The sequence below is a fragment of the Cucurbita pepo genome, chromosome LG10 (assembly GCF_002806865.2).
Source record: "Cucurbita pepo subsp. pepo cultivar mu-cu-16 chromosome LG10, ASM280686v2, whole genome shotgun sequence".
NCBI classification, from domain to species: domain Eukaryota; kingdom Viridiplantae; phylum Streptophyta; class Magnoliopsida; order Cucurbitales; family Cucurbitaceae; genus Cucurbita; species Cucurbita pepo.
Genome location: NC_036647.1, coordinates 1,288,224 through 1,299,823, shown reverse-complemented (window position 1 = coordinate 1,299,823; position 11,600 = coordinate 1,288,224). Strand labels below are relative to the sequence as shown.

The following is an 11,600-nucleotide window of genomic DNA, read 5'->3' as shown; positions in this document are numbered from 1 at the left end:
AAAAAAAAAAAAAAAGGAAAAAAAAAAGAAAAAAAAAAAAAAAAAAAAAAAAAATACCCCGCAACACCGTACTATTTAACGATAAAACAACAAATTCAGAACAATTTTCTCGAGTTATTGCGAGGGAAATTCACATAAGGTACAAAATACGGGCTAATTATCGTGCTGAAATAGAATTGCAATCATGGAGAGAAAGCAATACCTGTTTGACGGACTCCGCAATTTCGGGACCAATACCATCGCCGGGGAAGAGAGTGGCTCGGATCGGTGAAGCGGCGGAAGAGAAAGCCCTAACGGAGAGTGGAGAGGAAGAGCTAAGGTTAGATGAAAGGGAGAAGATCTGACCCGACTGGTTTCCGAGAGCGCGTCTCAGGAGCTGCAACGCCATGATTGACGAAGGATTGAAGAAAAAATCACAGAGAAGATGTCTTACCAAAAGTGTTCTGTTAATCAACAAATAAATTTAGTTTTAAAACAAAAAAGGGCCGCATGAACTCAAAAGCTGAAGATTCCTGGGCTTCATAGTGGGCTCCTATGATGGGCTCTTGGGCTTCTTAGATACTATAATTTTTTCTAAAAATATCACTAAATAGTATTTTTTTTAATTCAAATTTTAGATTGAATTAATAAAAATTTATAATTTATCTAAAAAAAATACTCTCCAACTCCCAAACATAACGACAATCATATTTTTTAAATTAAAAAAAAAAATTATAAGCATTTTTTTATTAAATTTTTTAAAAGCATATTAAATAATATTTTTATTAATTTAACCTAAATTTTAATTAAAAGAAAATAAAAAGGATTTATGAATAAAAAGTTGGCCCAACCTTTACAATGTCCTTATTACGCCCTTATTTATTAAATATCTTTTCCAAAAACAGTATTCNTTTTTTTTTTTTTTTTTTTGTTAAATTATTAATTACTATCCATAATTGGATATTATTTATTTAGCTTTATGTTAAATGCTTTCCTTAAATAATTTATTATCCAAAAATAAAAAATGTACAAATTTATCGATATAATTTAGATTTTTGATTTTTCAATACATGGATGTTTATTTATGGAGAATTTTCTTTTTAATTAATAGGGATAGAAAAAAAAGGTGTTATTTTAGTCTATGTCCTTTCCTTGGATCGTATCTAATTTCTTTATATTATGCAAAAATATATATTAAACCCATTTAAGCATGTAGTTTGAAAAAAAAAAAAAAAACAATTACTTTAAAAAAGATAAAGGAGAATTATAATTTGAAATAAATAATTTGAAATAAATAATTTGAAAACATATGAAGCACATGTTTAGTTTAGTGGGTAGGAAGTACATTTGGGTATAAACATATAAAAATTAAAGTAAAAGTCATCAAATTTGACCTTTGAAAATCACTTTCTCATTCGCCTAACAACCTTCTCTCCATTGTTCTGCTTCCACCAACCTTCCTCTCAACGTTCATCCAATATCTATTTAACCCCCACCCTTTCTTCTCATTCCTTCAACTTACATTAATCTTTCATTCTTTTGCTTCTTCTTTCGGATCCCATTTCCTTTCCTTCTTTCTTTCTGCATAAATTAAGATGGCCCCCATCCAGGACCCCCTCAACTGGGGTGTGGCGGCTGAGTCTCTCAAGGGAAGCCATCTCGACGAGGTCAAGCGCATGGTGGAGGAGTACCGGAGGCCCCTTGTCAAGCTTGGCGGTCAAACCCTCACCATTTCCCAAGTGGCTGCCATTGCTACTAGGGACTCTGATGTTACTGTCGAGCTTTCTGAGTCTTCCAGAGCTGGTGTTAAGGCCAGCAGTGATTGGGTTATGGAGAGTATGAATAAGGGGACTGATAGCTATGGTGTTACTACTGGCTTTGGTGCTACCTCCCATAGAAGAACCAACCAAGGTGGTGCTCTCCAAAAGGAGTTGATTAGGTTTTTGAATGCTGGCATTTTTGGAAGTGGAGCAGAGTCCGATCATACTCTGCCCCATTCCGCTACAAGGGCGGCCATGTTGGTCAGAATCAATACTCTTCTTCAGGGCTACTCCGGTATTAGATTTGAGATTTTGGAAGCCATCACCAAACTCTTGAACCATAATGTCACTCCTTGCCTGCCTCTTCGTGGAACCATTACTGCTTCTGGAGATCTTGTTCCTCTTTCTTACATTGCTGGACTGCTCACTGGCCGACCCAACTCGAAGGCGGTTGGTCCAAATGGAGAACGTCTTGATGCAAAGGAGGCTTTCCAACAAGCTGATATTCCTTCTGGGTTCTTTGAGTTGCAGCCTAAGGAAGGGTTGGCTCTTGTTAATGGCACGGCTGTTGGCTCTGGGTTGGCTTCTATTGTTCTGTTCGAGGCAAATATTTTGGCTGTTTTGTCTGAGATTTTGTCTGCAATCTTCGCTGAAGTGATGCAAGGCAAACCTGAATTTACTGACCATTTGACCCATAAGTTGAAGCATCATCCTGGTCAAATTGAGGCGGCTGCAATCATGGAACACATTTTGGATGGGAGTTCTTACATGAAAACCGCTAAGGAATTACATGAAATCGATCCTCTTCAAAAGCCAAAGCAAGATCGCTATGCACTAAGAACATCTCCTCAATGGCTTGGTCCATTGATTGAAGTTATTAGATTCTCCACAAAGTCAATTGAGCGAGAGATCAATTCAGTCAACGACAACCCTTTGATTGATGTTTCAAGGAACAAGGCTATTCATGGAGGTAACTTCCAAGGAACTCCCATCGGAGTATCCATGGACAACACTCGTCTGGCCGTTGCTTCAATCGGAAAGCTCATGTTTGCCCAATTCTCAGAACTTGTGAATGATTTCTACAACAACGGGCTACCTTCAAATCTCTCTGCAAGCAGAAACCCAAGTTTGGATTATGGGTTCAAAGGCGCCGAGATCGCCATGGCTTCCTATTGCTCCGAGCTTCAATATCTAGCAAACCCCGTTACAAGTCACGTCCAAAGTGCTGAGCAACACAACCAAGATGTCAACTCTCTCGGTTTGATTTCTTCCAGAAAAACCGCTGAGGCAATTGACATTTTAAAACTCATGTGTTCCACGTTTTTGGTTGCTCTATGCCAAGCAATTGACTTGAGACATTTGGAGGAGAACTTGAAGAGCACCGTGAAGAGCACAGTGAGTCAAGTAGCCAAGAAAGTTCTCACCACAGGTACTAACGGTGCACTTCACCCATCAAGGTTTTGCGAGAAAGATCTATTGAAAGTGGTGGACAGAGAATACACCTTCGCCTATGTGGATGACGCATGCAGTGCCAGTTACCCATTGATGCAAAAGCTGAGACAAGTTCTTGTGGAGCACGCACTCGCAAATGGTGATGGCGAACACAACACAAACACTTCAATCTTTCAAAAGATTGCTGCTTTTGAAGAGGAATTGAAGGGTGTGTTAGCAAAGGAAGTTGAAAATACAAGGTTAGCATATGAGAGCGGAAATGCAGAAATTAAGAACCAAATTGAAGAATGCAGATCTTACCCATTATATAGATTTGTGAGGAAGGAATTGGGAACAAATTTGGTAACAGGTGAAAAAGTGATATCTCCTGGAGAAGAATGCGAGAAGGTATTCACGGCTTTGTGTCAAGGAAAGATGATTGATTCTATCTTAGAATGTTTGAAGGAGTGGAATGGGGCGCCAATCCCCATATGTTAGGTTCCTGAGGAAACCTTAGCCTTTCGGTCTTTGTTAAATGCTTCTTATTTCTATTTTAAATACTTTTTTAATTATTCTCATTTTTGTTTTATGGAAGAAACAAATTAATAACATAATTTCTTGAATTTATTTTTGGGTTTATTCATTTCGGTCATTTTATCATTACTCTTATAAAATATTTTTTAATTTTAATATTACAGTATAGAATTCAAAAAATAATAATAATAATAATAATAATAAACTTAATGATTAACTTAAATATTACAACCATAATCTCAAGATCCATGGAAATGTAATTTTAATATAAAATAAATATAAAAAATTTGGTTTATTATCATTTATAATAGAATATTTATTTATTTATTTATTTCTATAATAAAAAATAGAGAAGAAATACAATTTCATTCCCGACTCTACTTGTCTAACCAGTAGAAATCTCTCCCTCATTCCCTATTTAAACGTGTATTATCCATCGTGTTTGGAGCTAAATTTATTTTATAATAATGCAACAAATTCCCAACCTTGTTTATTTTTCTTATTATGGAAAATAGAAATATAAATAAAAAGTAATCAAAATAAAAATTTTAAAATCTTTCAATTTTCTCCCTTTTATTTATTTATAGATATGATATACAAAAGTTAGATATAATAATATATAGGGAATGGGGTTGTTGGGACCAAACGAGGGCTTCGAGGGTCAACCGTCAACGCTTGCGGGAAGGGAAGGAAGAAATTAGGCATGTTTTTGTTGACAAGTCAACTTAATTTAAGGAAAATAATTGACAAAAATAATAATAAATAATAATAATAAGGTAGGATGTCATTTATTACCTATTTTTTAAAGAATAAATTAGGGATTTGCGTTTAAAGGTGAGGTTTCATTTTCTTAACAACAAAATAAATAATTAAAAAAAATTATAGGGAAAATATGTTAAATGTTTGATTTTTTGTGATTTTATTAATACAAAATTAACCATTTATCTCTCTTTTCCCAAATCAGAAAATATTTCATTTGTTAAAAATATAAGTATTTACTATTTATCATATTTGTACTATTCTCTTTAACAAAAATATTATTTTAATTATAAAATATATAAATTAACGTCATTTCAATAAGAGCCCTATAGGATGAAATATTAATATTAAACTTCAAATATTCAAATCTCATTACTTCATTTAAAATGTAATGTTGTTAATATTAAATTGTTATTATGTCTGTATGGTAGTTTTAAAGTTCAATATAAAAACACATAAACTAAATATTATTATTAAAATAAAATTGATTTTTTATGCACTCAACTTAATTATATGTATCAATATTCATAACCACAGCGTAAGAAAAATCAAATCATTCATCTAACAAGAACAAAAAATTGATAAGAAATTTATGTTGAAAATTAATTACGGAAATATTTCCAAAAATTTAATACAAGGCAAATAAGGCTAAGGCCTTTTTTATTTTTATTTTTTATGTTGAGTAAATTGAACTAGCAAATGGGGATTGGAGCACCATTCCATTCCTTCAAACACTCGAGAATCGGGTCGATCATCTTTCCTTGGCAAAGAGCTGTGAATACCTTTTCACATTCTTCTCCCGGAGATATCACTTTCTCTCCGGTCAGTAACCCCGTTCCTAGCTCTTCCCTCACAAATTTGTATAGCGGATAGGATCTGCATTCTTTAATTTGGTTCTCAATGGCTGACGTTCCGTTTTCATACGATACTCTCGCATTTTCCACTTCTTTGGGCAACATGGCTTTTAGTTCCTCCTCGAAAACTCCTATCTTTTGAAAGATTGAAGTGCTTGTGTTCTTCTCATCTTCCCCATTTTTCAAAGCGTGATCCACTAGAACTTGTCTCAGTTTTTGCATCAATGGGTAAGTGGCACTGCATGCATCATCCACATAGGCGAAGGTGTATTCTCTGTCCACCACTTTTAGTAAATCTTTCTCGCAAAACCTTGATGGGTGAAGTGCACCGTTAGTACCTGTGGTGAGAACTTTCTTGGCTACTTGACTCACTGTGCTCTTCACGGTGCTCTTCAAGTTCTCCTCCAAATGTCTCAAGTCAATTGCTTGGCATAGAGCAACCAAAAACGTGGAACACATGAGTTTTAAAATGTCAATTGCCTCAGCGGTTTTTCTGGAAGAAATCAAACCGAGAGAGTTGACATCTTGATTGTGTTGCTCAGCACTTTGGACATGACTTGTTACGGGGTTTGCTAGATATTGAAGCTCAGAGCAATAGGAAGCCATGGCGATCTCCGCACCTTTGAACCCATAATCCAAACTTGGGTTTCTACTTGCAGAGAGATTTGAAGGTAGTCCGTTGTTGTAGAAATCATTCACAAGCTCTGAAAATTGTGCAAAAATGAGCTTTCCAATTGAAGCAATGGCCAGACGAGTGTTGTCCATGGATACTCCAATTGGGGTTCCTTGGAAGTTGCCTCCATGCAAAGCCTTGTTCCTTGAGACATCAATCAAAGGGTTGTCGTTGACTGAATTGATCTCTCGCTCAATTGACTTTGTCGAGAAACGAATGACTTCAATTAATGGACCCAACCACTGGGGTGAAGTTCTAAGAGCGTAACGGTCTTGCTTGGGCTTTTGGAGGGGATCCATTTCGTGTAACTTCTGAGCCGTTTTCATGTAAGAACTCCCATCCAAAATGTGTTCCATGATTGCAGCTGCCTCGATTTGACCGGGATGATGTTTCAACTTATGGGTCAAATGGTCAGTAAATTCAGGTTTGCCTTGCATAACTTCAGCAAAGATGGCGGACAAAATCTCAGACAGAACAGCCAAAATATTAGCCTCAAACAGAACGATAGAAGCCAATCCAGAGCCAACAGCAGTGCCATTAACAAGAGCCAACCCTTCCTTAGGCTGCAATTCAAAGAACCCAGAAGGAATAGCAGCTTGTTGGAAAGCCTCCTTTGCATCAAGACGTTCTCCATTTGGACCAACCGCTTTCGAGTTGGGTCGGCCAGTGAGCAATCCAGCAATATAAGACANTCAAACCGAGAGAGTTGACATCTTGATTGTGTTGCTCAGCACTTTGGACATGACTTGTTACGGGGTTTGCTAGATATTGAAGCTCAGAGCAATAGGAAGCCATGGCGATCTCCGCACCTTTGAACCCATAATCCAAACTTGGGTTTCTACTTGCAGAGAGATTTGAAGGTAGTCCGTTGTTGTAGAAATCATTCACAAGCTCTGAAAATTGTGCAAAAATGAGCTTTCCAATTGAAGCAATGGCCAGACGAGTGTTGTCCATGGATACTCCAATTGGGGTTCCTTGGAAGTTGCCTCCATGCAAAGCCTTGTTCCTTGAGACATCAATCAAAGGGTTGTCGTTGACTGAATTGATCTCTCGCTCAATTGACTTTGTCGAGAAACGAATGACTTCAATTAATGGACCCAACCACTGGGGTGAAGTTCTAAGAGCGTAACGGTCTTGCTTGGGCTTTTGGAGGGGATCCATTTCGTGTAACTTCTGAGCCGTTTTCATGTAAGAACTCCCATCCAAAATGTGTTCCATGATTGCAGCTGCCTCGATTTGACCGGGATGATGTTTCAACTTATGGGTCAAATGGTCAGTAAATTCAGGTTTGCCTTGCATAACTTCAGCAAAGATGGCGGACAAAATCTCAGACAGAACAGCCAAAATATTAGCCTCAAACAGAACGATAGAAGCCAATCCAGAGCCAACAGCAGTGCCATTAACAAGAGCCAACCCTTCCTTAGGCTGCAATTCAAAGAACCCAGAAGGAATAGCAGCTTGTTGGAAAGCCTCCTTTGCATCAAGACGTTCTCCATTTGGACCAACCGCTTTCGAGTTGGGTCGGCCAGTGAGCAATCCAGCAATATAAGACAGAGGAACAAGATCTCCAGAAGCAGTAATGGTTCCACGAAGAGGCAAGCAAGGAGTGACATTATGGTTCAAGAGTTTGGTGATGGCTTCCAAAATCTCAAATCTAATACCCGAGTAGCCCTGAAGAAGAGTATTGATTCTGACCAACATGGCCGCCCTGGTAGCGGAATGGGGCAGAGTATGATCGGACTCTGCTCCACTTCCAAAAATGCCAGCATTCAAAAACCTAATCAACTCCTTTTGGAGAGCACCACCTTGGTTGGTTCTTCTATGGGAGGTAGCACCAAAGCCAGTAGTAACACCATAGCTATCAGTCCCCTTATTCATACTCTCCATAACCCAATCACTGCTGGCCTTAACACCAGCTCTGGAAGACTCAGAAAGCTCGACAGTTACATCAGAGTCCCTAGTAGCAATGGCAGCCACTTGGGAAATGGTGAGGGTTTGACCACCAAGCTTGACAAGAGGCCTCCGGTACTCCTCCACCATGCGCTTCACCTCATCAAGATGGCTTCCCTTGAGGGAGTCGGCAGCGAGCNCATGTAAGAACTCCCATCCAAAATGTGTTCCATGATTGCAGCTGCCTCGATTTGACCGGGATGATGTTTCAACTTATGGGTCAAATGGTCAGTAAATTCAGGTTTGCCTTGCATAACTTCAGCAAAGATGGCGGACAAAATCTCAGACAGAACAGCCAAAATATTAGCCTCAAACAGAACGATAGAAGCCAATCCAGAGCCAACAGCAGTGCCATTAACAAGAGCCAACCCTTCCTTAGGCTGCAATTCAAAGAACCCAGAAGGAATAGCAGCTTGTTGGAAAGCCTCCTTTGCATCAAGACGTTCTCCATTTGGACCAACCGCTTTCGAGTTGGGTCGGCCAGTGAGCAATCCAGCAATATAAGACAGAGGAACAAGATCTCCAGAAGCAGTAATGGTTCCACGAAGAGGCAAGCAAGGAGTGACATTATGGTTCAAGAGTTTGGTGATGGCTTCCAAAATCTCAAATCTAATACCCGAGTAGCCCTGAAGAAGAGTATTGATTCTGACCAACATGGCCGCCCTGGTAGCGGAATGGGGCAGAGTATGATCGGACTCTGCTCCACTTCCAAAAATGCCAGCATTCAAAAACCTAATCAACTCCTTTTGGAGAGCACCACCTTGGTTGGTTCTTCTATGGGAGGTAGCACCAAAGCCAGTAGTAACACCATAGCTATCAGTCCCCTTATTCATACTCTCCATAACCCAATCACTGCTGGCCTTAACACCAGCTCTGGAAGACTCAGAAAGCTCGACAGTTACATCAGAGTCCCTAGTAGCAATGGCAGCCACTTGGGAAATGGTGAGGGTTTGACCGCCAAGCTTGACAAGGGGCCTCCGGTACTCCTCCACCATGAGCTTCACCTCATCAAGATGGCTTCCCTTGAGGGAGTCGGCAGCGATCNCTTATGGGTCAAATGGTCAGTAAATTCAGGTTTGCCTTGCATAACTTCAGCAAAGATGGCGGACAAAATCTCAGACAGAACAGCCAAAATATTAGCCTCAAACAGAACGATAGAAGCCAATCCAGAGCCAACAGCAGTGCCATTAACAAGAGCCAACCCTTCCTTAGGCTGCAACTCAAAGAACCCAGAAGGAATATCAGCTTGTTGGAAAGCCTCCTTTGCATCAAGACGTTCTCCATTTGGACCAACCGCCTTCGAGTTGGGTCGGCCAGTGAGCAGTCCAGCAATGTAAGAAAGAGGAACAAGATCTCCAGAAGCAGTAATGGTTCCACGAAGAGGCAGGCAAGGAGTGACATTATGGTTCAAGAGTTTGGTGATGGCTTCCAAAATCTCAAATCTAATACCGGAGTAGCCCTGAAGAAGAGTATTGATTCTGACCAACATGGCCGCCCTTGTAGCGGAATGGGGCAGAGTATGATCGGACTCTGCTCCACTTCCAAAAATGCCAGCATTCAAAAACCTAATCAACTCCTTTTGGAGAGCACCACCTTGGTTGGTTCTTCTATGGGAGGTAGCACCAAAGCCAGTAGTAACACCATAGCTATCAGTCCCCTTATTCATACTCTCCATAACCCAATCACTGCTGGCCTTAACACCAGCTCTGGAAGACTCAGAAAGCTCGACAGTTACATCAGAGTCCCTAGTAGCAATGGCAGCCACTTGGGAAATGGTGAGGGTTTGACCGCCAAGCTTGACAAGGGGCCTCCGGTACTCCTCCACCATGAGCTTCACCTCATCAAGATGGCTTCCCTTGAGGGAGTCGGCAGCGATCCCCCAGTTGAGTGGATCATTAGGGGTTTGGCACAAGCTGCCTTGAATCTCCTGAAGAGCTGCCATAGTTAAAAAAGAAAGAAAGAAAGAAAGAAAGAATGAATGAAATGGAAAAATGTAAGAGATTTAGGGAGGTGGGTGAGGTGTGAGGAGAAGAAGAAGAGGAAGGGGGTTAAATAGGAAGGAAGGCGTTATAGTGAGTGGTGAAGGGGTTGGGAGTAGTGGAGATTGGTGGGGTTGTTGAAGACAAAGAATAAGAGAGTGAAAGTAAGGGGACGATGGCTGCTGCTCAATCTCTCTGGTCGTAGGTGCGATGTGGTGGGCGATGAATGGGAAAAGGAAACACCATCAACAAGTCTTGTGGTTGGTGGAAACAAATTACAAATATATTTCTTATTAGTTTCCATTGGTCAAATTTGGGTGATTGGAGACTTTAATTTATATAAACAAAATAATTTGTATTTAAGTCATGCTATTTCAACAATCCACTTGCAAAAAATAAAAAAAAATTAAATTAAATTAAATTAAAATTAAAATTTGTTGGTGAGAAGTAGAAATGTCGACATGCACAGATGGAAAAGACTTTTTCATCCTTGTCCCTACTCCAAATTTCATTTCATTCCCGTAATTTCATCTACTTTATCAAAACTCTCCATGTGGAATGCACAAAGTTTCCTCAAAATTATTTTTTCATTTTCATTCTTTGAGAAAAATGGTTCTTTCCAAAAATATATATATAATTTTTATTAAAAAGGTAAATAAAAATCTAATATACAATATACTTTCTAACAAATTAAATTTTAATATTATAACTTAAATTTTTTAACTTAAATATTATTAAAATAAAGTATAATAAACTGAAATTAAATGAGGACGGATTTGTAAATGTAATTGTAGTACATAAAGAAATATAAAAATTTTGATTTAATTATAATTTATAATAGAAAATATTTTTTTTTATANTAAAAATACCTTCAAACTTTCAAATATAAAACTTAATCAACTCCTAATTATTTTTAAAAAAAAAAAAATACAAACGCATAAGTTTATGTAATTGGTAGAAATCTCTCTCATTCTCTATCACTTAATTTAAATGGGAATCCTTTATCAAGTTTATTAGATGTCGTGAGTAAATAAATATCTCTAATTACAAATTTTTTTCTTAATAATAGAACGATTAATTGAATTATACCCAATTTGACGTGAAAATATTTATTTTATACCGATAAACAAAATTTCCCAACATTCATTATTTTCTTATCATGAGAAATAGAAATATTAGTAAAAACTGATTAAAAAGAAAAACCGTAAAGCAAATTTTAAAACTGAAAATCTTTCAATATTTTCCTTTTTATTTTATTTTATATAAGATATACAAAAGTTGAATATAATAACGGACCAAAAAGAGGGCTTAGAGCAAAGCAAATAAGTCATGGTCAACGGTCAACACTTAGCTTGAAACCCAAAGGAAAGCNTATATAAGATATACAAAAGTTGAATATAATAACGGACCAAAAGAGGGCTTAGAGCAAAGCAAATAAATCATGGTCAACGGTCAACGGTCAACACTTAGCTTGAAACCCAAAGGAAACCACTCATCACACGAAAGGAAGGTGCAGCCGATGTTTCAAAGGAAATTAGGCGATGCATGTTTTTGTTGACAAGTCAACCTTACTTAAAGGAAGAGATTTCACAAATAAATAATAAAAATAATAAAATAACGGTAGGATGTCATTTCTTACCCCCCCCCCNNNCCCCCCCTTTTTTTTTTTTTTTTTAACAAA

General features: G+C 38.1%; 3 protein-coding genes across 5 annotated transcripts in view; 1 reads left to right on the top strand and 2 right to left on the bottom strand.

Moving 5' to 3' along the window:
• The window catches only part of LOC111803747 (isocitrate dehydrogenase [NAD] catalytic subunit 5, mitochondrial-like), a 4,021-nt gene extending 3,578 nt beyond the window's left edge, over positions 1-443 (bottom strand). Inside the window, exon 1 of the mRNA XM_023688282.1 lies at positions 203-443. Within this exon, the coding sequence (XP_023544050.1) occupies positions 203-388 (186 nt within the window). The 5' untranslated portion in view covers positions 389-443. The remainder of the gene's footprint in view (positions 1-202) is intronic.
• A 1,173-nt stretch (positions 444-1,616) lies between these two features.
• LOC111803746 (phenylalanine ammonia-lyase-like) lies at positions 1,617-3,760 on the top strand (the record flags this gene model as incomplete). The annotated part of the gene is given in 1 exon segment (XM_023688281.1): positions 1,617-3,760. A coding segment is annotated over 1 exon segment (2,052 nt), but the record flags the coding sequence as incomplete, so codon positions are not given.
• Positions 3,761-5,097: 1,337 nt separating this feature from the next.
• On the bottom strand, positions 5,098-9,972 carry LOC111803833 (phenylalanine ammonia-lyase). 3 transcript variants are annotated; one of them, XM_023688419.1, is made up of 3 exons: positions 9,778-9,972; positions 7,116-8,039; positions 5,098-6,265 (listed from the first exon to the last, which is right to left on the bottom strand). In XM_023688419.1, exons 1-3 carry the CDS (start codon positions 9,880-9,882, stop codon positions 5,156-5,158), a joined length of 2,139 nt encoding a protein of 712 aa, XP_023544187.1. In that variant the 5' UTR covers positions 9,883-9,972; the 3' UTR covers positions 5,098-5,155. The 3 variants fall into 3 exon arrangements, with proteins under 3 accessions (XP_023544187.1, XP_023544186.1, XP_023544185.1); XM_023688418.1 differs by lacking the exon at positions 7,116-8,039 and having other exon boundaries at positions 5,098-6,575; positions 9,167-9,972; XM_023688417.1 differs by lacking the exon at positions 7,116-8,039 and having other exon boundaries at positions 5,098-6,598; positions 9,199-9,972.
• Between the last annotated feature and the right edge of the window lie 1,628 nt (positions 9,973-11,600).